The sequence below is a fragment of the Perognathus longimembris genome, chromosome 21 (genome assembly GCF_023159225.1).
Source record: "Perognathus longimembris pacificus isolate PPM17 chromosome 21, ASM2315922v1, whole genome shotgun sequence".
NCBI classification, from domain to species: Eukaryota; Metazoa; Chordata; class Mammalia; order Rodentia; family Heteromyidae; genus Perognathus; species Perognathus longimembris.
In genome coordinates this window covers 41,505,393-41,529,164 of record NC_063181.1, presented here as the reverse complement: position 1 = coordinate 41,529,164, position 23,772 = coordinate 41,505,393, and the positions used below count along the sequence as shown (strand labels likewise).

Genomic DNA, 23,772 nt, shown 5'->3' with positions numbered 1-23,772 from the left:
GAGGTCACAAAATCACAAAAGGCAAAAAAGCAGGCGAGGTTACCAGAGGACACAGGAGAAAGGAGTGAAGACTTACCATGCTGTGGAAACACAGTCTCTACCGGCAACGATGGAAAAGTCTAGAAATACACAGTGAGGATGGTTACACAACACTATGAACATACATGAGGCTAACGAATGATACGCATAAACACGGCTACACGGGGTCGGATCCATGTTGCCACAGTAAAAGATATCTGCGAGGAGTGGGGACCAGGGGGCTCTGACCTCCACAGCTCTGCCCGTCGTGTTGCAGCTGCCACCCCGTGGGGCAGGAGCAGCGGACTCCCCAGGACGTGTCGCCGCAGGGCCCCTCGCAGCCCCCATTCACCAGCGCGCAGCTTCTGCCTGGCGGAGACAAGGTAGCAGACAAGGCAACTGAGCGCCGTGGAGAAGCGGCACAAGGCAATGGAGTGCCGTGGAGAAGCCGCGTCTGAACTACGGGCTCCTCAGCTGGGTGGGAAACAGGCGACTTGGTTGTGGAGTGGCTTTGGCCCAGCCCTGTGGCCTGAGGAGACTGTGAAGGGAATGATAGGAGTTCCAGCAGCCACATTTGGGCCTAGCTTTTCAGGCCAACATCTTAGACCATCTCAAGTACTAGTGTCTTTATTACTCTCCTGCAATGAATGAGGGCAATGACAGAGTCACCTCAGGAAATGAGATACTGATTTCTACACCCTACTGAATTATCTATGGAGGACTCAAAACCTATCACCTGTCCCGTTGTTAATGCTTTTTGTTCCTTTTACTTGTGTTCCTTTGATAACAAAACTTCTTTAGCAACTTTTTCTTTTTCTGCCAGTCCTCGGACTTGAACTCAGGGCCTGAGCACTGTCCCGGGCTTCTTTTTGCTCAAGGCTAGCACTCTACCACTTGAGCCACAGCGCTGTGGTGCTGAGGAATCGAACCCAGGGCTTCATGTGTACTAGGCAAGCACTCTACCACTAAGCCACATTCCCAGCCCCATCTTTGGCAACTTTTAACAGCACTGCAGAGGTTCCACCAAAAACACGTGAGGGAAGATTTGGTGGGAGGAAACAGATGACAAAATGAAGAGGTAAGATGCCCGCTCTCCCCTCCCCACTCCAAACCAACAGAGATTCTACGAAATGAGAATGGCCCTCAAAGTTTTACAGTTTAGATACTGTTTTCCCCTCAAAAGTCTAAAGCCAAGTGCTAAAACTTGTAACCTGTAAGGGAACCCATTCATGGAAGATAGTAGACTGAAGTATGAATCTTGGTGTGAGTACGCTCTGGAGGAACAGCCTCTATGATAGCTGAGGCCTTGGCCGCTCAGTCCTGCTTTCTCACCACCAGCTAAGCCACTGGGTTCTTACCACATGAAATGGGCTCGTCCGTGCCATCTGCACAGTCTGCTTCTCCATCGCACATCAGAGACTCCGGGATGCACTTGTCATCACACCCAACGGTGTCTGCTGGGCAGGAAGCTGTGTGGGGAGTTACGCATTCCTTCGTTAGTGCTTGAGGGGAGGAGAAAAACAGACAACTTTCTCCATGAGTAAAGTGTTCATATTTCTAGAACCCAGGGGAATTCTAAGCAGGAACGCGCGTTTCATCCTTTCCAAGCTATGTATCGAGGAAGCGGGCCTTTAGGTTTGATCACAAAGGTGTTAAAATACCCGGGTCTGTATTGAAACAGTTGATGGATCTAGAATTAAATAGTTATAACTGGGATGGTGTGTATAACTTGTCTTCTAAAAGCATTCTCTTGAGAACCCGGACTTTGCTTCATTGTAAAAATGTTGGAATCTGAATGCATTAGTTATTACCAAGTTAACTCTAGGATAGAGAGGGTGGGATTGTGGCTTATGAAGTCAGAAGAGCCAGTACAATGAGCATGCGGCGTCCAGGAGAGAGACGCAGGGTTCAGCGAGCTCTCGGGAGTGTTCCTCCTTGAAGGAGGCATTTCCCCCTTCTGTAGTCACTGCACGAGATCACAGGTCATCTGCCATTGGGCTTCCTCACAAACAGGCACTTAGGTGTCCTAAGCTCGTCCGTACCGGGACCTTTTCCATGCAACATTGAGAGCATTCAGTGCCGGCGTTTCACTTCAAGCACGGCGGTACGGTTCCATGGATACCCTCATGCTAGCTATTGCTAGGCCGCATCCCGCATTTAGCTATAGGAGGGCAGTCTTGGTCTTAGGAATGAACGTGCAAGTTGTATAAAGCAGCCCCTGCAGCCCAATCTGCCTCGGAGAACCAGCGAGGAAGCCAGACTCACCGCAGGCCTCCTCATCGGAAGAGTCCCCACACTGGTCGGTGCCGTCGCATTTCCAGTCGTCTGGGACACACACCTTGTTCTGACACTGCCACTGGCCCTGCAGGCAATGGCTCTGGGGACCATGAGCTTTGTCAGACTCATCCGCATAGTCCTGGCGGACGTCACAAAGTTCCCAGGCATCCAGACACAGAGGCTTCCCGGGACATCGGACCTTGGGGTGCGGACATGCTGTAGATCTCTCTGCAAGGCAGGAACAGGGGGCTGGGCGAGGCGGAGGTGGACCATGAACCGCCATCCCCACATGGAGGACGGTGTGCTCATGGACTCAGTCTACAGAAAAGCAAGAATTAAATGAGATGCAAGCCACTGGGGACGTGGTCTCAATGTTGTCTACTAACATTCCACTCCAAAGATGTGTTCAAGAGTGCGTAACCGGGCTGGGGATATAGCCTAGTGGCAAGAGTGCCTGCCTCGGATACACGAGGCCCTAGGTTCGATTCCCCAGCACCACATATACAGAAAACGGCCAGAAGCGGCGCTGTGGCTCAAGTGGCGGAGTGCTAGCCTTGAGCGGGAAGAAGCCAGGGACAGTGCTCAGGCCCTGAGTCCAAGGCCCAGGACTGGCCAAAAAAAAAAAAAAAAAGAGTGCGTAAGCACGGCTGGGAATGTGGCTTAGTGGTAGAGTGCTTGCCCTGTATGCGTGAAGCTCTGAGTTCGATTCCTCAGCACCACACACACAGAACAAGCCGGAAGGGGCGCTGTGGCTCAAGTGGTAGAGTGCTAGCCTTGAGCAATAAGAAGCCAGGGACAGTGCTCAGGCCCTGAGTTCAAGCCCCAGGACTGGCCAAAAATATAAAAAAATTAAAAATAATAATGAGTGAATAAGGCATAGTAATCACTTACTTTGCATCAGTTTGGAGAAAAAGAAATGAAAAGAAGTGAAGGTAAAACTCTCTCATAAAACCCGAGCTAGCGTAACCTCTGGCCTCGACCTGCACGGTGTACGGCTGCCTGATGGTCTCCTGGCTTCATAAGACACTGGGGATGCTGACAATGATCAACTGAGGCGGCAGAGGGGGCAGAGGGGCAGAGGGGCAGAGGGCTGAGGGCTGAGGGGCAGAGGGGCAGAGGGCTGAGGGGCAGAGGGGCAGAGGGGCAGAGGGCTGAGGGCTGAGGGGCAGAGGGGCAGAGGGCTGAGGGGCAGAGGGGCAGAGGGGCAGAGGGCTGAGGGGCAGAGGGGCAGAGGGACAGAGGGCTGAGGGCTGAGGGGCAGAGGGGCAGAAGGGCAGAGGGCTGAGGGGCAGAGGGGCTGAGGGGCAGAGGGGCAGAGGGGCTGAGGGCTGAGGGGCAGAGGGGCAGAAGGGCAGAGGGCTGAGGGGCAGAGGGGCTGAGGGGCAGAGGGGCTGAGGGGCAGAGGGGCAGAGGGGCAGAGGGGCAGAGGGGCAGAGGGGCAGAGGGCTGAGGGGCAGAGGGGCAGAGGGGCAGAGGGCTGAGGGGCAGAGGGGCAGAAGGGCAGAGGGGCAGAGGGCTGAGGGGCAGAGGGGCAGAGGGGCAGAGGGGCAGAGGGGCAGAGGGGCAGAGGGGCAGAGGGGCAGAGGGGCAGAGGGCTGAGGGGCAGAGGGGCAGAGGGGCCGGCACCTACCGCAGCGGGCCTCGTCGGAGCCGTCCCTGCAGTCCCCGGTGCCGTCACAGAGCCACCCGATGGAAATGCACTTGCCGTCGTCGCACTGCCAGGCCTGGGGGTGGCCCCCGCACGCCTCTCCTGAAGAACAGAGGCGGCGGGTTCACAACAGCGTGCGAGAGACGACGCGTCCCACCTGCTCCGCCTACCACGGTAGCAGCCGCTCGCCTGACCACTGACCACTCGAACTACGTGGCTGGCATTACAGAAGAATTCAATGTTATTAAAGTGAGTGTATTTAAATAATTTCAAGCCCCCATAGTTCCCACTATGTTGGCTGTTGCCATGCTGTAGTTTTCGTCTATAAGTGTGTGCTCGGTGTGCGTGTGTGCGTGTGTGCACGTGCAGGTGTGCACGCACATATGCCAGTCGTGAAGCTTGAGCACTGAAAGCGGAACAAGTTGATTGTATGCAAAAGCAATTCCGTGTAGCAGGGTTGGCAACAGTTTTCTGTTCTTTGGATTAGTCTAGTTTGAACAATGGTTCTACCTGTGATTGAGCCTCCATTGAAGACCTTGTTAGGATAATGGCGACTAACATATTTGAAGACACAGCCCTGGCCGACCTGCTGACAGCTCGCAACAACCCATCTGTTAAACGTGAAATCAGAAGTATTGCAGGGTCCAAATTACTTAAATGTTTGGAATAGTTGCATTAATAAGATAGCTTGGTGATGAGACCCAAATATAAACACAAAATTCATAGGTATTTCATCTACACCATATCCAAAGATAATTTTGACATGGTTTTAACTGCTTCTGCATCTTGCCTGTAACCCATCACCAAGGCCGGGATGTAGAATTTTCCTTTTGTGGCATCGTGTCGGTGCTTACAAACTTTGGGCCTTAGAGCAGTTCCGATTTTCCCATTAGCAATGCTCAGGTCTACTTCCATCAGGGCCAGATTCCTGGGACAGTCTTGTTTTGGTTTTAAGTTATCGTCTTTCAGTAGCTGTACCAAGGAGTCCCACTTAATAGAGTGGTTTATGGATACGGTGTGTCTTGACCAGTGTCACCCACGGTCTGGAATCGTGCTTACCACACTGCTCGTCCGTCCCGTCCGGGCACTCCTGCTGGCCATTGCAGAGCCAGGCCACGGGAAGGCATTTCTCTCCGCAGGCAGCTTGCCTTGTCCGGTTACACTCCACTCCGCCTGCGTTAGATGACCAAGAGGCAGAGGCATAACAATGTCTGGCTTCCTTGGGTACAGGGGAGCCTGTTTTTCATGGTAAGCCACTGCTGACAATCATTTTGAAAGACCTTCCTTCAACTAGGGAGTTCTCATCCCTCCCAAACCCACAGAGCCGCCCAGTGGCGTTCCTCAGACACAACTTCTTGCTGGTGTTGTGGAGTTGCTGTTGGAGACTTGTTGTATGCTGGCTTGTTTACCTGGTAGAATGAGGGCTCACTCATAAGTGTACACCCGGAGACACTAGTCTGGTACTTTCTTCAGCTCTGGCTAAGTGTGAATACTTACAGCATTTGACTCATTTACTCTTAGATATGTAGTGACATATCTTAAAATATAGATTTCAATATTTGGTCCTAAATAACCACTTTCTTTATAAGAATACTTCTAATAGCTGGGGCATAAGTATTTCTGAGTTTTCAGTTACTTACAAGAAATTGATTTTTATTGTCTATTTTATTTAAGTCCTGTACTTGTGTCTATAAGCCTCAAACATTTAATGAACAAAAATAATTCTAAACTGGGCTTGTCTGTACTCAGGAGACTGAGATCTGATGATCATGGTTCGAAGCCAGCTTGGGTAGGAATGTCTGTGAGACTTTTATCTCCAATTAACCAGCAAAACTCCAGAACTGGAGCCGTGGTTCAAGTGGTGGAGTACTAGCCTTGAACAAAAAAGCTCAGGGACAGCACCTAAGCCTCAGGAATGGCACAACAAAACATACACACAAAAAACAAGCCCAATATGCAGAGTCCATAGAAAGAGCCACAGAAGACCTGAGTATACTTAACTTACTGTACTGACATAACATTCCCAGAAAAAAAAAAAAACCAGTCATTGAGTTCCTAGGAAACATAAACCATGTGGTATATGCCCGCTGAAGTCTCTGCATAATGCAAGGAAGTGCCGGCAAGTCCTACTCCCAGTGACAAATTTTGCATAATGGTGGGATTGAAATGGACCGCAAAAGGCTGCTGTCAGATTTCATCTCTTGGTGTACTCTCAAGAAATAGTGTTTGTTATTGGACAGCTAACCATGTTAGCATCGCTCGCACCCTGTCCAGTCTGTCTCAATGAACTGGGACAATACTTTTGAGACTGCTTGATGTAATTACGACTATGGGAGCAGGCTCAGTTCACAGGCAACCCGTGTCAGAGGTTAGGTTGGACCACTTACTGACAGTGTATCCTCGAGAGAGTTAGTTCCTCTCTTAAGATCTCAATTTTCTTGTCTATTCAATGAGGCTGGCAAATAAGGCATTACAGGAGGGATGAATTCCATGAGCCCACAGAGGCTTGGCTGCAATGCTTGTTAAACAAAGGCACTAACCACGGGTGCTTCTCCAAATGGGTCTCAATTAGGTTGAGTGTAACCCTCGAAGACTGACCTCCATTAGGTGGGCTACAACTTGAACATTTTGTCCTACAAATGAATTCTATGCATTATTATCTGCAAAATGGTCTCAAAAATTGCATGTCCAACATAGATAGCTACTTGCTATATGTCTATGATGTGTATTGGTTAATGTACTGGCATATGAAGTTCTCTTGCTAATATATCGAGTACAATTATCATATGCTGCTGCAAAACAGATATCAAGATGTCTTCATAGCAGAAAGGGGATGCAGGGTAACTAGCTAGTAGGGAAAAAAGGAAAGGACAAGGAACTTGGGTGGAGTTTCAGAAGCAGTGTGAGGAGATAAGTCACAGCAGAGATGCAGCACTGGATAAGAGCAATGCCTGGGGGTTCCTATCCCCCCACCCCAAAGATAAGCCATGCCCTGACCGCTCGGAAAGGAGCCTGCCCGTGCCTGTGGCCCAAGCCCCTTGCTGGTCAGAGGCTGGGGCCCAGGATGCTGGAGCCCCGCGCAACCCTGAGCTCCCGGCTCCAGCGAACCTGCGAAGCGGGGAGGGAAGCCACGAGAAGAGGCGTGACTCCGAAAACGGCCCTGAGCTCGAGCTCGAAGACACGCGCATGCACACACACACACGCCCCACACGCGCATGCACACACACGCACACACACGCGCCCCCCCCACCACACACGCATGCACACGCCCACGCCCACACCGCATCCCTTCCTTGCTGTCGGGGAAGCACTTGCTGGGGGATCCCCGCCCTGGCCGGGGCAGGCGCCATCCCTAACGCGGGCCACGCCACCCGCAACCAGGAGACCCCGACTTCCCCCGGGAACCCGCTCCCGGCCCCACGGGACCAGGCGGCTCGGCCCTCCCCGGGGTCCGCTTCCAGCCAAGTGGGATCAACAAGTGCCCACAGCGCACCCCCCCCCCCCGCCCCAGCGCCTTCTTGCGGGCGCACGCGTCAGGCAAGGGCGCCCCAAGACGAGGGCTCCCCAAGAGGAAGGGCGCCCCAAGACAAGGACGCCCCAAGACAAGAGCCCCCCAAGACGAGGGCTCCCCAAGACAAGGGCGCCCCAAGACGAGGACGCCCCAAGACAAGAGCCCCCCCAAGACGAGGGCTCCCCAAGACAAGGGCGCCCCAAGACGAGGGCTCCCCAAGGTGAGGGCTCCCCAAGACAAGGGCGCCCCAAAACGAGGGCTCCCCAAGACGAGGGCTCCCCAAGACAAGGGCTCCCCAAGTTCTTCGCCTCCCGCCCCAGAAGCGCGCAGGTAGCCCGCCGCCTGGCTCCCCGCAAGTTCCGGGAGCGGCCCCCTCCGAGGGCGCCCCGCAAGCCGCACTCACCGTCCACGGAGCCCCCGGCGCGGGTCAGGGCCGCCAGCGCGGGGGACACGAGGAGGAGCAGGGTCCCGCAGCGCATGGCGGGGCCCCGGGACGCGCGGAGGAGCCGGGGCCCGCAGCGCACGGCGGGGACCGAGAGGAGCGCGGGCGCCGGAGGGCGGAGCGAAGCGGCGCGCGGGTCCGCGGGGGGGGGGGGAGGGGGGGCGGATCCGGGCCCGCCGGGGTGGGGGGGCGGGGTGGGGGGTTGGGGGGGCGGCTCCGGGTCCTCGGGGCGGGGTGGGGGGTCGAGGGCTCCGGGTCCTCGGGGTGGGGTGTGGGGGTTCGGCGGCTCCGGGTCCTCGGGGCGGGGTGGGGGGGGGGTCGGCGGCTCCGGGTCCTCGGGGCGGGGTGGGGGGGGGGGGTCGGCGGCTCCGGGTCCTCGGGGCGGGGTGGGGGGGGGGGGGGGTCGGCGGCTCCGGGTCCTCGGGGCGGGGTGGGGGGGGGGGTCGGCGGCTCCGGGTCCTCGGGGCGGGGTGGGGGGGGGCCGTTGGCGGCACTCGTCCGCGGAGCGCGGCCGGCGGGGGGCGGCGGGCGGCGGGCGGGCGGGGGGCGGCGGGCGGCGGGCGGCGGGCGGGCGGGCGGGCGGGGGGCGGCGGGCGGGGGGCGGCGGGCGGCGGGCGGGTGGGCCGGCGCCGTCCTCGCGGGGACCCGGGGCTGCGTCTCCCGGCTCTCGCTGGAGAGGGGGGACGGGGGCCGGGGGACCCCAGCCGGGCAGCGGGGCGTCCGCGTTTGCGGGGCCCGCACCGGCGCAGGCCTAGGGGCCACGCGGCAACCCAACACCGCCCACAGGGACCCCGCGGAGAGGGGGTGACCGGCGACACCCGGCGACACCTGCGCCCCGGCCCCGCGAGGGGACGGCCGCCCGCCCTGCGCCCCGAGCCAGCGCCTGCGCCCCGGCTCGCCGCCCAGCCCGCGCCCGCAGCTGGAGTTCCAGACCCGCCACGCCACCCCACCTCCCGCGCCCGGGACTCTGCCCGAGGACGGGGCCCCCCGCAGGGCCCCGCGCCCTCCCTTCACCGTCCTGGGGGCCGGGCGGGGAGTGGGGAGCGCTTCCTTCTTAGACGGAGTCTAAGCCCACTTTGGAAAGCCAGGCCTCATTACGCACCCCACCCGGGGGTGACTCCCACGGGGGCCGCCCCTCCCTCCCGCGGCTCCACTCGGGTCTCCATCCTGCCTTCCAAGGCGCCAAGGCCTGGGAGTTGGGGTCGGCGAAGGCAGGCACACCGCGAACGCCCGGGAGCCCACGGCGCCCGTGTGCGCGACCCGGGGGCAACATAGTTAACAAGACGACCTAGACCGCCAGGAAGAGGACGAGGAGCCTCCCGCGCCAGCCGTTCCCCCGGGGCGCCCAGACATCCTCTGTTCCCCCCCACACACACACACCCCGGGGCGCTCAGCGGGGCGCCCAGGCATCCACTGCCCCCCTCCCCCCGGGACGCCCAGACATCCACTGTCCCCCCCCCTCCCCCCGGGGCGCCCAGACATCCACTGTCCCCCCCCTCCCCCCGGGGCGCCCAGACATCCACTGTCCCCCCCCTCCCCCCGGGACGCCCAGACATCCACTGTCCCCCCCCTCCCCCCGGGGCGCCCAGGCATTCACTGTCCCCCCCTCCCCCCGGGGCGCCCAGCCATCCACCGTTCCCCCCGGGCCCCCCAGGCCAGGTTAGCTTAAGGGTCGTCTTCTCCAGGCAGGACGGTTGAGGAAGGAACTTGGGGTCCCCGGCCCCCTGCCCTTCCTGTCCCCTCAGCCCCGCGGTGACATTCAGTTCTTCCCGGTTGGGAGGAGACATGCTTGTCATTTTCTTGGAAGGAGCCTGCCGGAGTTATAATTGATTATGCTAAAGTGACAAGGAACATTTATAGGCTTTGGGCGTGAAAGCAATAAAACACTAAGAAGAAATAGAAACAGAAAAAAACCCTGCACTGCCGAGCGCCTTCTCAGTCTGTCTGCAGCCCTGGGACCCAGCAGCTTCCTTTAAGCCGCCTCCTCTCCACAGTCACCGCCGTGTCACCAAGCCACACTTGACTCCCGACCGCCAGATGCGCCCAAGCTCTCTTTACATTTGTTGTATGCTCTGATGGCAGAAGCCGATTTAAAAGAGCTGCCTGGTTTTAACAACAGAAATATCTCCTAAAGTTGCTACACTGCTTGCTTTGGGAAACGTGGGGGCCAGATTGTTTCAGGTGCTTAGTGAGGGGGTCCTCCCCAGAGCCCCCCCTCCCGTGCCCTGTAACCAGGAGCGGCAGGCCCAGGCCTCACCCTGGAGAGAGCGAGCCAAGCTCTGGGCCTCCTCCCGCCTCCTCCCGGGAGCAGCCTGCAAAGCTGGGAGCAAGGACTGACCCCACCTTCTGTGGAGCCAGGTGTGGCCGTCTGAGGGGCCCCACTGGCCAGCCGGATGCTGTGGACACTGCCCAGCTCAACCTGCAAAGCAATGGGCGACGAACAGGGGCAGGAATCCCATGCTTGACGGTGGAGGGGAAACAGCTAAGAGGAGCAGAGGGATGTAAGGAGGCTCCACGATGGACTTCAGTTTGGGCTACCGCAGCTCATCAGAAAGACCACCTTAAGGGAAGTGGGAAGGGGGGCATAGGAATGGAGACAGCCTCTTGCAGGAAGGCAAATGCCTACGACTGGATACCCACACCCTGGGTTCAAGTTTCAGCTACATGAGATGACTCTCTTAGCGTGGACTGCTCTAACAAAGTGCCATGGACATGGTGACTTAACCACAGTCCTAAAGAAAGGTTGGGAAGTGCTGGAAGATTCAACAACTTGTGAGGGTTCTCAGGTGACCTTCTTCTTACTGTGTCCTTAACAGGGCAGACAGCAGAGAGAAAGGAAGCCGGGTCTAGCCCATGCCTCCTTCTGAGGGTGGAAATCCCATGACCAAGTCTCCACCCTCGCGACTATTTTATAAAATCCCTACCTAACATCGGGAGTTAGCATTGCAAAATACGCATTATAGGGGGACAAAAATATGTAGTCATACATACATATATATGCCATATAAAGAATAATAAAGCTGTCATGAAGAAACGTACAGACCTGTATGCATACATATCTGAATGGCAGCTTTATTGTTACTATTCCTCTAACACTGGCTACTTATGATAGTTCATACCACTAAGGAAGCATGGCACCTGGGGTTGCCAGCTTGGTGTCTCGAGGCAAAGAATGTAAGAAAGTTCTAGAAGCAGCAAAAAAAAAAAAAGAAATGTGTTCTCTTCTAGAGTCCCCAGAAGGACTTGCCAACATTTTTGTTATCACAATACCTTTTCCACTTTTCTATTTCTAGAACTGTAGGATAATAAATTCATGTTGCTTTCAGTGACTAAGTTTATAAAAATTTGTTACTGCAGCAACAAAGCACAATGATTATGTTTTTGTTCTTTCCTGACGTATTCTTTTCTAATTAACAAAAGCAAAAGAATTCTCTGCGATTGTCATCAGCCCAGTGATGGGGAAGTACTTACGTTTAGGGGAGCTAAAGATAGAAGAGCTGGTTCAGAATGTTCTGTCTCATCTTTCACAGTGAAGGCAATCACACAGCCCTTTCCGGATCTGGCTGGAGACCTGGCTTCTCAGCCCCTCCCCCCCCCACCCCCAGTTCCCCTTCTCAGTAGGTAAGGCCTGACTTACACACCTCAGCATTTCACTAGACTTGGACTTGCATCTTCAAATCAACCTGTTGACCTCTGACCTGAAATTTTCTGAATGCAGATTTTGATTTGTGCTTCTTCTTCTTTTTTTATTGTCTTATACACTCGTTCTCAATGGTTTTCATTCAGGCCCCATAGTTAAAATGTCCCTTGAGCCAGGGGAAAGTTACTCAGGAGGTACAGATTGGAAGCATTGTGGTTTCCGGCCCCCATCTCAACAAACAAGCCTGGTTTAGGATTATATGTTTATAATCCAAGCTATGCTTTAGCATGGTAGGAGGATATAATAGTCCAAGGAAGAACTTGGTGAAACTACATGATCCTGTTTAAAAGAAAAAACTGAAGCAAAAAAAGGGGGGGGTGGGTAGTGGTGTAACTCAAATAGTAGAGCACCTCTTAGCAAATACAAGACCTTGTGTCCAAACACCATTGTCTGAAAACAAAACGAAACCTCCTTAAATTTATTGAATACTATTAATCGAATTATTGGTTAATGGTCTGAGCATCATTCTACGGTCTGGAGCTGCACCAATGAGCAAAACGTAAAACAACTGCTTTTCTTTGGTTTAGTCCCTCTTGTCACTTTATTTGATTTCTGTACCCTTTGTCTTGTAAGTTTATCTGATGTGGGGAGGGGAAGGGAAAGCATAGAAACATGGGCCGAAAGCTGAACCAATTCAGCAGTGACGCTCACTAGACACCATGTTGGAAATGAACCTTACAACTTGAGGGGTGAAAGGGTGATTGGAGGGGAAAAACTGGGAGAGAATGAGGGAGAGGTGATACTGTTCAAAAGGAAACTTATTCATTACCTGACTTACATAACTGTAATGCCTCTGTACATCACCTTTATAATACATTTTTTCATAAAACAAAAACGACTGCCATCAGAGGGGTTTCATTTTAGTACATGTTGCTACAGAATAGAACTGGGAAAGACACATAAGAGCAAAATAAGTGTGTATATTTTATAGCTCATTATAACATGATAACTCTTAAGAAAAACTAAAGTGTCCAAAAGGAATATAAGTGTTGGTGAGGAAAAGGCAGTTGCTATTTTAGAATACTGCCTATGAGACACCACTCTACACAGATATTTAAAGGAGACTAGAGAAAACCTCTCACTCCAGAGTTTCTACATGAGCCACCAGAAAATTGATAAAATACAAAAAATAATTAATGCAGTTCAGGCCTGAGAGAAGAGAAACAAATGTTCTGCCTTTGCCCAGGCTTTCTTCTTGGGGGCAAAGAAGGAAGGAAGGGAGGGAGGGAGGCAGGGAGGGAGGGAGGGAAGGAGGGAGGATCTATATAAGGAAAGAGTTTCAGGAAGCTGCATAAGGAGTTCCCTTTGCATAAGGTGAGATTCGATGAACAAGGAGAGGAGAAAGAAAAGTTATTGGGAAATTGTAAAGAATTCTCAATTCTCAGATTTCATACAATACTAACAATCATTTGTATCCTATCTCTGCACAGCAAAACTAAAAATGACTTCAACAAATACAAAATTATTTGGTAGAGATTCGAGGAATATATGGCTTAAACACAAGTCAAAAATTGTCCCAGAGGGCTGGGGAGATGGCCTAGTGGCAAGAGTGCTTGCCTTGTATACATGAGGCCCTGGGTTCGATTCCCCAGCACCACATACACAGAAAACGGCCAGAAGTGGCGCTGTGGCTCAAGTGGCAGAGTGCTAGCCTTGAGCAAGAAGAAGCCAGGGACAGTGCTCAGGCCCTGAGTCCAAGGCCCAGGACTGGCAAAAAAAAAAAAAAAAAAAAAAAAAAATTGTCCCAGAATAAATAACACTCTAAACCTTCCTTACAAGAACTTAACAATTCTCACAAGGATAAAAAACAATTTATAAGTGATCACATTTAACTTGTCATAAAGTGCCAAGTGTTTTTTTTAAAAAAGTATAACCCGCTGAGGAATTCAACATGTAAAATTCACTTTATCTACTATCCCATAAAAATTAGTGGACATAAAAGAAGCAGAATAGAACATAATAAAAGAAAAAGTAGTCCAAAGGGAGTGATGTAGATGATAAAATTAAAACTCTAAACTGTTATAGACGTGTTTCATATGCTCAAAGATATATAAGAAAACATTGACACAATGAGTAAAAGAAAATAATATTATTTAAAAGATCCAAATGGAACTTTTGGAGATGGAAAACTTCACTATAGTAGAATCATAACTGATTAGACATGGAGACATAAAAATTAGTAAACTTGAAGAGGTAGTAATAGAATATATCAGAATAAAGCACAGGGAAACAAAAGTTAAAAATAAGGACAGTCTCACTAATGTATGGTGTCATATTAAGTTTTACAACATGTACAATTAAAGTCATAGACAAAAGAAGGGAGTCAGCAAATATTTGGTGAAATAATAACTGAAAACTTTTAAAAATTTGATTGAAAAATCATAAACCTACATATTGAAGGAACTCAATAACTCAAACAATATAAATACAAAAATATCGCATGAAGATTTTCCACAAGTAACTGAAAAACCAATGATAAGGCAAACATATGAAGAACCATGAAGTGGAGAGACACTTGTGCATTGAGAACAACGAGATTAACAGCAGAGTTCATGTGAAACTATAGAGCAACATCTTTCAAGTGCTCCAAGAAAAATAAACCCACTAAGGAACAAATGTCAGCCCCCTAGTCCATGTTTGGAAAAATTAAACAGGCAAAATGAAGAGAACGTAAAATGATAAATCTGTCAGATAAACAAATCTGAGTGAATTTGTCGTGCCAGATCTGCACTATGAGAAATACTAAAGGAAATTGCTTCTGTTGAAAAATAATATCAGATAAAAGCTGATCCTACATAAGAAATGAAGAGCTCCAGAAATGTTAAAAGGTAAACACAAGATTTTATTTCTCATTTAAAGTTTTCTTAAAAATATACTCACCTGGGGCTGGGAATATGGCCTAGTGGCAAGAGTGCTTGCCTTCTACACATGAAGCTCTCGGTTCGATTCCCCAGCACCACATATATGGAAAACGGCCAGAAGGGGCGCTGTGGCTCAGGTGGTAGAGTGCTAGCCTTGTGCGGGAAGAAGCCAGGGACAGTGCTCAGGCCCTGAGTCCAAGGCCCAGGTATATATATATATCACCTATTTAAAGCAAATATAATGGTGATGAACTTTAGGCTTTGTAATATACACAGAAGTAAAAAATATCTAAAATGTAACTCGAAGGAGAGATGGCATTAAGCAGTTGCAAATGATACTATGTATGTTGTTGTATATGTAAAGTGGTATACTAACTAGAGTGTGACAAAGTCAACATAAATATTGTCACCCTAAAGCACCCATTGAAAAATACAGAACAAGGCGGTCAATAAGCCAGTAAGCTAATAAGCCAATAGTGGAGATACAAGGTTATCAAAAATGCTTAATAAACCCAAAAGCCACCAGAGAAAGTGGAAGGGGGAAGTGAAGCCAAGAGCAGATGGGACAAATGCAAAACAAACAGTAAGATGGTGGGTCTCAGCACACAGATTTACATCAACAAGCTCGCAGAACGTAGATGTTCCAAACAGCAGTAAAAGGAAGTCAGAGACTGAAGCACAGGGGTATTTAAAGAAAGAACACCGCAAGCCAGCCGAGGAAACGAGGACAAAGACTCATGCGTGAGAATCCACCTTGCTGCTCCAGAGGCAGAGCACGCCCAAAAGCTAAGGGAGAGTGGGTGCGGAGCCCGGAGGGAAGGGCAGAGGCGGGGAAGAAGCTGACCCCGGAGGGCTTGCCGGATGTTGGCTTTTACTCAGTGACCCAAAGAGCCATCCGTGTGCTCAAAGCCACAGGGGGCCAGCATCGTCGTGTGGCTACTGGGGGTCATTCTGGAGAAGACAGACAGCATTCCCTCAGCTAACTCAGCTCCACTTCGCGGGGAGCGTCTTGAGGAGATGACAGACATGTGATATTTCAATAGGATGACAGCTTCACGGGTGTGGACAGATTGCATGAAGAATGAGTGGAAGGAGTGCTAACACATTTATATATTTTTAACCGAAATTGCAAAACCGGAGAAAAACTCTCATTAGATTCTAAAACAACCAGCGATGATTTAGAGAATAGGAATATTTTGATATTGAAAGATAAATATTGCTTTAAGCTGAGTGCCAGTAGCTCATGCCTGTAATCCTAACTACTCAGATGGTGGAGATCTGAGGATCACAGTTTGAAGCCAGACTGGATAGGAAAGTCTGTCAGAATCCTATCTCCAATTAACAGCTGAAAAAGCTGGAAATGGAGCTGTGGCTCAAGTGGTAGAGCACTAGCTTTGAGTAAGACAGCTCAAGGACAGCACCCAGGCCTTGAGTTTAAGTCCCAGGACAGACATATAAAAGGAAAACTTAATAAGATTTGTCCCTCCTGAAGAAATCATATTTATTAATGTATCTATCAATGTTTTCCATAACTTAAAACTAATAATTTTAAAAAGTAGTTAAAATAAAAATAACCCATTGTTATTGTAAATGATATATTTTATTTAAAAAATCATATGTTTCAAAATAAAATGTGAGAACAGTAACATTATTTTATATTTCCCCCAAATCAATTTACTGATATTAATGGAAGACAGCTGTATTGTCATATGTCCTTTTAAATCCCATCTGTTATAATGTGTTGTTGTGATTTCAATAGATGAAGAAACCTCTATCAGATAGGTGGTTGGCCACAGGAAAAGTATCACCTTTTCAGGCAATGGTAGATATTCTTTGGGGGTGGGAGGAGAGGGAGGGATGCTATAGTTTGAACTCGGGACTTTTTTTTTTCCATAACATGGAGTTCATTTCACGTAGCATCATCTTTTGTGTTCATAAGGGCATAGCTATTGGGCTCTTGTGATCCTCTGCTGTGACCAGCCTACACCTGTGCTAATTATTCCCTATGAGGAAAACCATAGAGTCCATGTTTCTTTGGGTCTGGCTCACTTCACTTAGTATAATTTTTTCCAAGTCCTTCCATTTCCTTACAATGGGGCAGTGTCATTCTTTCTGATAGAGGAATAAAATTCCACTGTGTATATGTACCACATTTTCCTGATCCACTCATCTACTGAGGGGCATCTGGGTTGGTTCCATATTTTAGCAATGACAAATTGTGCTGCGATGCACATTGTTGTGCTGGTGGCTTTAGTGTGGTTTTAGGGTTTATATTTCCCATCATAGCTGGGATGAGAGGTTCATATCACCACATCCAGCCTTTTCTGCTTAGGTAGATAGTGTCAACATTTTTGTGTCCAGTCTGGCTTTGAATTGTGATCATCCTGTTCTCATCCCCCCCGAATAGCATATATTTCCTTTGCTGCTGTTATTGGTTGGAGTATGTCCCTCCAAAATGATATGTTGGAAATCTAACTTCTGGTACCTTGGAATCTAACTTTCTGTGGCAAGTGGGTCTTCATAGATGTAACCAAACTCGGATGAGGTCATTAAAGTGGGTCCAAACCCAATAGATGAAAAGCGGGAATGTGGAGGCAATAATGAGTGTGCCTGGCATTACATCATGTTCCAGGCCCTCCTTGTATATTTCTAACTCCAGTCATGGAACACAAGCAGCCCCAGTTCCTACTGAGAATGGCACTGGGAATCAAGATCTGATGCTGAAGTGCAATTATTACTGCTCAGGATGATTGGTCCTAGGCCCTTGCAGCTGATATAAGAAGAAAATATATGTGTCTATACCAATACACACACACACACACACACACACACACACACACACACCTATCTATCTATATTTCTACCTATCACCATCTGTAGCTAAAAGAAACTAACTTTAGTTTATAGCAGTGTCATGCCTCTAATCCATTACCATATGGATTCTTTTAGCATTTTCCTCCAGCATGTCTATGACCTCTTTTTCAGCACACAGAAACCTGGCCCCTACCATCTGCCAGACATTTACACAAATGTTCAATTCCAGTGCATATGTAGTGGTTCCAGATTTATTCATCTGAACCCCTGCTTAGCTTATATTTTCTCTTTTTCCCCACCAGAGGACACACACAGAAAGTGAGTGATAAAATGAGAAACCTAAATTCAACCATGCAAATGAATGCTGTAGTCTCCCAGTGTCACGACCAAAGTTCCATCCTGACCCTGATACCAATGTTATTGTATTAGGAGAGGGGGACGGTGCCTCGTGAGCGCGCCAGTGCCCTTGGAAAGGATGTTGGGGAGCAATCTTCACTCTTATGCCACGTGAGACTGAGTCAGTCTTCTCCAGACACCAAATGTCTCGGCACTTTGATCTAACACTTCCAAACTTCCAAAACCGTAAGAGAAACTTTTGAGATATATATATATATATATATTATACATGTACATATACATGTGCACGTGTATGTAACACTATGTATATGTGTATATGTAAGTATAGGTAAATAACAAATACATCACTGTTTTATTTTATTATAGCAGCTCTAATAGATGATCCAAGCACACTAATGAAATTGGACTTTAAGGAAGATCTGATTGCATGCTGCCTAAAATAAATCCACTACAAATATGATTGTAAGTATTTCTCTTTATCCCTATTGTTTTCATTCTTTTGACATCTATCTTATCTGACCTACCTAAAGCATTGCAGCTTTAATGTTTACAGAATAGATCTCTTTCCTGTCCTTTTGTTTTTAATCTGTCAATATGTCTGGCTATGTGCACACCTAGCAACAAAACATCTGAATATGAAGCAAAGGGCTAGGAATATGGCCTACTGGTAGAGCGCTCACCTTGTGCCGGAGCCAGCCGGCAGCGAAGAGGGAATCCTGATTGAGGGGGTGAGGATTAAAGAAAAAGAAAAATAGACAAGAAAAAAAAGAAGAAAAGAGACAAAAGATGGGGTTTGGGAGGTCTGCAGCTTAAGATTGTAACTCAAGACTGCAGCCGCCTTTATTCTTTTTTTTTTTTTTTTTGGCCAGTCCTGGGCCTTGGACTCAGGGCCTGAGCACTGTCCCTGGCTTCTTCCCGCTCAAGGCTAGCACTCTGCCACCTGAGCCACAGCGCCGCTTCTGGCCGTTTTCTGTATATGTGGTACTGGGGAATCAAACCTAGGGCCTCGTGTATCTGAGGCAGGCCCTCTTGCCACTAGGCTATATCCCCAGCCCCGCCTTTATTCTTAACTTCCAGTTTATATGCAGTTTAGGAACCAGGGAATAGCATAGGGTTGCTAAAATTCAAGAACACAAAGGGGCTTTGAAACATTTGATGGCAGTAAAGACAGGATGAGGTTGATTAACATAGGAATGGACTCCAGCAGACGTAGCAAAGCATACATAGCAAAGCAATTCCAGGTAGTGGCTGAGATGCTAGTAAACAAATGTCCTTGCACTTAGCATATCTTAGTGATAACAACACAGCCAGAGGTCAGAATGAGATTTGCTGCTCCTTAGGCTCCCAACAGCCTTGTATACATGAAGCCCTGGGTTCGATTCCTCAGTACCACATATATAGAAAAAGCTACAAGTGGCGCTGTGGCTCAAGTGGCAAAGTGCTAGCCTTGAGCAAAAAGAAGCCAGGGACAGTGCTCAGGCCCTGAGTTCAAGCTCCAGGACTGACAGAAAACAAGAAAACAAAACTAAATATGAAGCAAAAAGAACTAGAACTTCAATGCAAAACAGAAATATCCATAGTTACTTGGAAATCTCAATACCTCTCTCTCAATAATGAACAAAGCCAGTAGGCAGATAATTAATAAAGCTAAACCTTGATCCTCACTATACACAACTTGCTATAGTTGGCATTTCCAGGATATGCCAGGTAGCTGCAGCAGGATATTAATACAAACAGGATAGGACATTAATACATACAGGACAGGACATGTACCAAGAGGAACCCTAACTTCTACTGGAAAATAAATCACAATCAATCCAAAAGGTTTTAAGTCATAGAAAATTTGTTCTCTGACCACACTGGAATAAACTGCAAATCTTGTAATAGGCATCTGGAAATCATATAATACAGTAGATAGTTGTATGGTATAAGCAGATCACCGCAGGCTGCCTATTTATTGCAAGGAAGAAAACTTAAATTGTGCTTTCAGAGTACAAATGAGCCCAAATCCAAGCAGGTGATTAAAAGCCATGTCTCTGATGAAGGGAAGATCTAGTACAACTCTCGTGGGTAACTGAGAAAGACACAGCATCCTTTGGTTAAGAATGAGCTGAGAATGCGTAATACGGCTGTAATGACAATGGAATAATCAGAAAAACAGAGCATAAATGCTATTCGATTTTAATTCATTTACCCAGCCCTGAGTCCAGCTCTGACACAAAGTGGCCAGCGCTGTGAGGTTGACAAAGCCTGTGTCGAAGGCATCGCATCTGTAGAGATGGATGAAATTGATCTTTCCCTGTGTAGAGCAGGTCCATGGCTCACTGCGGAGGAAACCTGTGTAGGCCCAGGCTGCAGCCGGGAGCTCCGTGCTGGGTGAACAGCCGGTTCCTTCTTCCCATGATGCCACTCCACTTCCACTCAAGACAGTGGCCTCCCAACAAACCTCAAATCCAGCCAACAGAGCCCCGTCACGGCGCCTAGCTCTGGGGCCTCCATGGGGTTTTGAGGAGGTAGGACAGGGAGACCCTGATCCGGTTACACCACGGTTCACACGCAAACTAGGGGTAACTCAAGCGTGGCTGAGGGGGTCTCCATGCGCAACGCAAGCTAGGAGTAACTCAGGCATGGCTGAGGAGGTCTCCACGCACACTGGGCTGTGTGAGCAAACACAACAGCCATTGGAAACATTCGTTTTTGAGATTTATTCTGATTTTTCAAGAACAGTTTTTTTTTTTTTTTGCCAGACTTGATCAAAAGCATTTGCAACCAATCTGTGAATAAGGCAGGCTCACTATAGCGTTCTTCATGGGGTGTACATGCAGAAGTGTAAGAGTTATGATATGCATTTTCACCCTGAAAGCATTCAGGAAATAATTGTGTGTGTGTGTGCGCGTGTGTGCGTGTGTGCGTGTGTGTGTGTAAAGAGAAGAAAATGAATAGAACAAATGGAATAACTAATAAGTACTAATAAGTAAATCTGAGTGAAGAGTATTGTGGATATCCTTGGCCTCGTTTTACATCCCCAATTATAAACTACTTTTAAGCTACCCATAACTATAAATTCTTAATTTTATTAACAAAATACAGAAGTTTAGAATGGTACAGTGAATAAGAAAATAATAAGCGTGTCAACTGGCAGAGACTAGGAAGAATGAAGTCCTCAGGGTACCAGAGCAGGTGCTGAATTCTGATTGATTCGCACAGGCTTTTGTCTCATAAGCATGGGGCAAAATCTAGAAGATACGTGTCTTGCCATTTGTGTTGTTTCAGAAGGGAAGATTTAAAAAATTGATGTCCTGCTTAATCTAGAAGAAATGCTAAAAGTAGAAGAACACGGACAGATATAATAGATATAAAAATATATAATAGACAGAAGTAACAGACTTAATAAACCATTAAAAAATGAAAGAAGGAAGATGTGAAGTCCGACAGCAGCCAGCAGTACGAACCGGCTGACCTCCAAGATCAGAAGCTAAGGGCTCTTATTTTGGGTTAAGAAAATAACTAACTCTCTGCTCTACAAGAGACACACAAAAGTTTTCACAGAAAATTTGACATTGAAGAAATAGATAAAGACAAATCAAGACCGGGCAAAGCAAACGATAGTAAGTGAGATGTGAACGCAAGCACTTAGACGTGGCCGGGAAGCCGGCACTATCTCGTCACCAACCTAATTCAAAGGAGAGGCTCAGTCACCGCGCAGGTCCCGTCGGTGACAGCCGGCCTGGCTGTCATGAGCTCGCCGTCTGGGCCTAACATCTCTCCATCGCTGGCGATCTGACTTTTTTCGACACGTAGAAACACAAGCCTAGTTTAGTTGAAAGTGGTGGCTTTAATGCCGTGTTCAATCCAACGACATCCTAGCAGCGCATAGCTTCTGGGGTTTTCCTCGTCAACCACCCAAGGCCAAGCCGAGAGCCCCAGGGCGGAAGGCGACCTGCTTCGCGGTGAGCGGCTCCCGTGCCCCGGTGCCTGCTGCCATCTACAGACTCGGTGTGGTCACGACATGTTGTTCTTCGGGCTGCTTTTTGTTCAGGCACATCGAGGAATCGCTTCAACATCTGTAGGTGGTGGCATGGACCACGAGAGCCAACGGGAGCCTCTGGCCTCCACAAGAATAAAGAGGATTCCAGAAAACTCTCTGCGTACACACCTCCATCGCCACGGAGAGCTAAGGGATAATGAACTCACGCCAGATAGACCCACTTGCAGGCAGGCTCTGGGGGGGCCTGGGTAAGACGCCCCACCCATCAGCCGGGCCTCCTCTTTCTTCCCTGTACTCCTGAGCCGAAGATACTAGAGCTCCACATCAATCATCACCATGAGAATCGCAGTAAACGCTTCCCAAGGCTCAGGTATCTCAGCTAGGCTCTCTCTCATTTATTCTGCTGTGCTCATAATTATTGTGATAATTAGTCCCACCGCCTTTATTAAGAAAAGGACACACAGCAGTTCTGAAAAGATAAAATAGCTTGTCTAAAACACCATCTAATTTCTAAGGAGCAAGCCCCGGGTTGAATCCCAAACCGGGCTCAGAGTCGACCACATTGTACAGGACTCAGGCTTGACTTACTCAAATGCATAGACAGCTCCATCTCATGGCTAAGTAACTCAAACGACCTGCCCACATGCAGGATAAAATACATTCCTTCATCGTGATGTTTTCCCCTGTGAATTTTCCTTAGGGGGCCCATGTCTAATTCTCAAAACTCTACAGTCATGTAACCGCATGCTAAATGTTCATGAAGAAAAATTAGAGCAATAGTCCAACTAGATGAGCATCTGGAAACACTTATCTGGTAGAGGAGACGCCCGTGGTACATTTGTTCAGTTGTTCATTTATTCCCATACCAATTTGTTTCTGGAACTATTGGCCACATAAACCAAACCATGGTACAAGGTAGCAAGTGTTGTCACCTAACACAACTCTCGCACTAGTTCTGCTTTTCCTCCTTTAGAACAGCTTTTCCCCCAGCCATAAAGTGTACCTGATGATGATGCAAGTCTTCCTTTCTATTGCTATTTGTATATGTTTCAAAGTTCAAGTTTCCTTGGTGTGTGTGTGTGTGTGTGTGTGTGTGTCTGTGTGTGTGTGTCTGTGTGTGTGTGTGTATGTTGGTCCTGGGGCTTGAACTCAGGACAGCATGTCCTCAACTGGCCCTGGGAGCCACTTTTTCACTCATGGGTTACGCTCTAATTTAAGTTATGCCTCCAATTCTAGCATTTTGCTGGTTACATGGAGATAAAAATCTCTCAGAGCTGTCTTCCTAGGCTGGCATTGAACAGAGATGCTATGGCCTCAGCCTCCTGAGCCGCTGGGTTATAGGCACAAGCCCCCATGCTGGACTAGACACAGTGCTTTGAAACTTGATCTTCTCTCAGGCGCCACTTCTGGCTTTTTTTTTTTTTTTTTTAATGTGGTGCTGAGGAATCGAACCCAGGGCTTCACGCATGCTAGGCAAGCACTCTGCCACTAAACCACATTCCCAGCCCTAAAGATCTTTAAAACATCATTGCTGCAATCTAGGCGATGGCACTGAAATTATCCAGAACAGTAAGAGCTCAGCCCTCTGATATCTCTCTCAAGGGCTTTCCAGATGCCGCCCTCTAGTGGAACTGTGGTTAACTGTTGCTCTGTTCTATGTAGAGATCTAGAAATCACTGAAAGTCAAAATGATTATTTCTTAGAGACATTCCGACATGAAAATAGGAAATTTTCCAGGTCTTCATCATTGCTACAAGAATACATCTCTCTCCATCACTCGTTCTCTGTCCCACCCATTCGTCTCTGTCTCTCAACAGAACTGTGGTCTTGCTTTTCAACAATACCATGTAGAATCATTTGTTCACAAACAACTGGAAATCACAATCATATAGAAGTCACAATCATCTTGATTGTATCTTGATATTCTCTCTTATTTAGCACTAATGAGATTTGCGAAATTATACTTTAATTAGCTTGCCCATTTTAGCGGGATTTCTAATAGCAGTTAATTGGTTCTTACTACACGTGGGGAGTACAAGGGAGTTTGAAAAACAATTTGCTAATGGAGCATTATCAAGTATTAGCTTTAATTGTCTAATGGAATATTTAAAATTAAGCTTGTCACAATGGCAGTGGTGTGACGCGCTTCAATTTAA

The 23,772-nt window shown here is 48.7% G+C and overlaps 1 protein-coding gene across 1 annotated transcript in view; it reads right to left on the bottom strand.

Annotated features, from left to right (window-relative positions):
• Window positions 1-21,790, bottom strand: part of LOC125339401 (prolow-density lipoprotein receptor-related protein 1-like) — a 64,476-nt gene extending 42,686 nt beyond the window's left edge. The window contains 9 exon segments of the mRNA XM_048330536.1: window positions 268-387; window positions 1,377-1,487; window positions 2,284-2,523; window positions 3,926-4,045; window positions 5,003-5,116; window positions 7,858-8,154; window positions 10,240-10,315; window positions 21,573-21,692; window positions 21,785-21,790. Of these exon segments, the coding sequence (XP_048186493.1) occupies window positions 268-387; window positions 1,377-1,487; window positions 2,284-2,523; window positions 3,926-4,045; window positions 5,003-5,116; window positions 7,858-8,154; window positions 10,240-10,315; window positions 21,573-21,692; window positions 21,785-21,790 (1,204 nt within the window).
• Window positions 21,791-23,772: the final 1,982 nt, after the last annotated feature.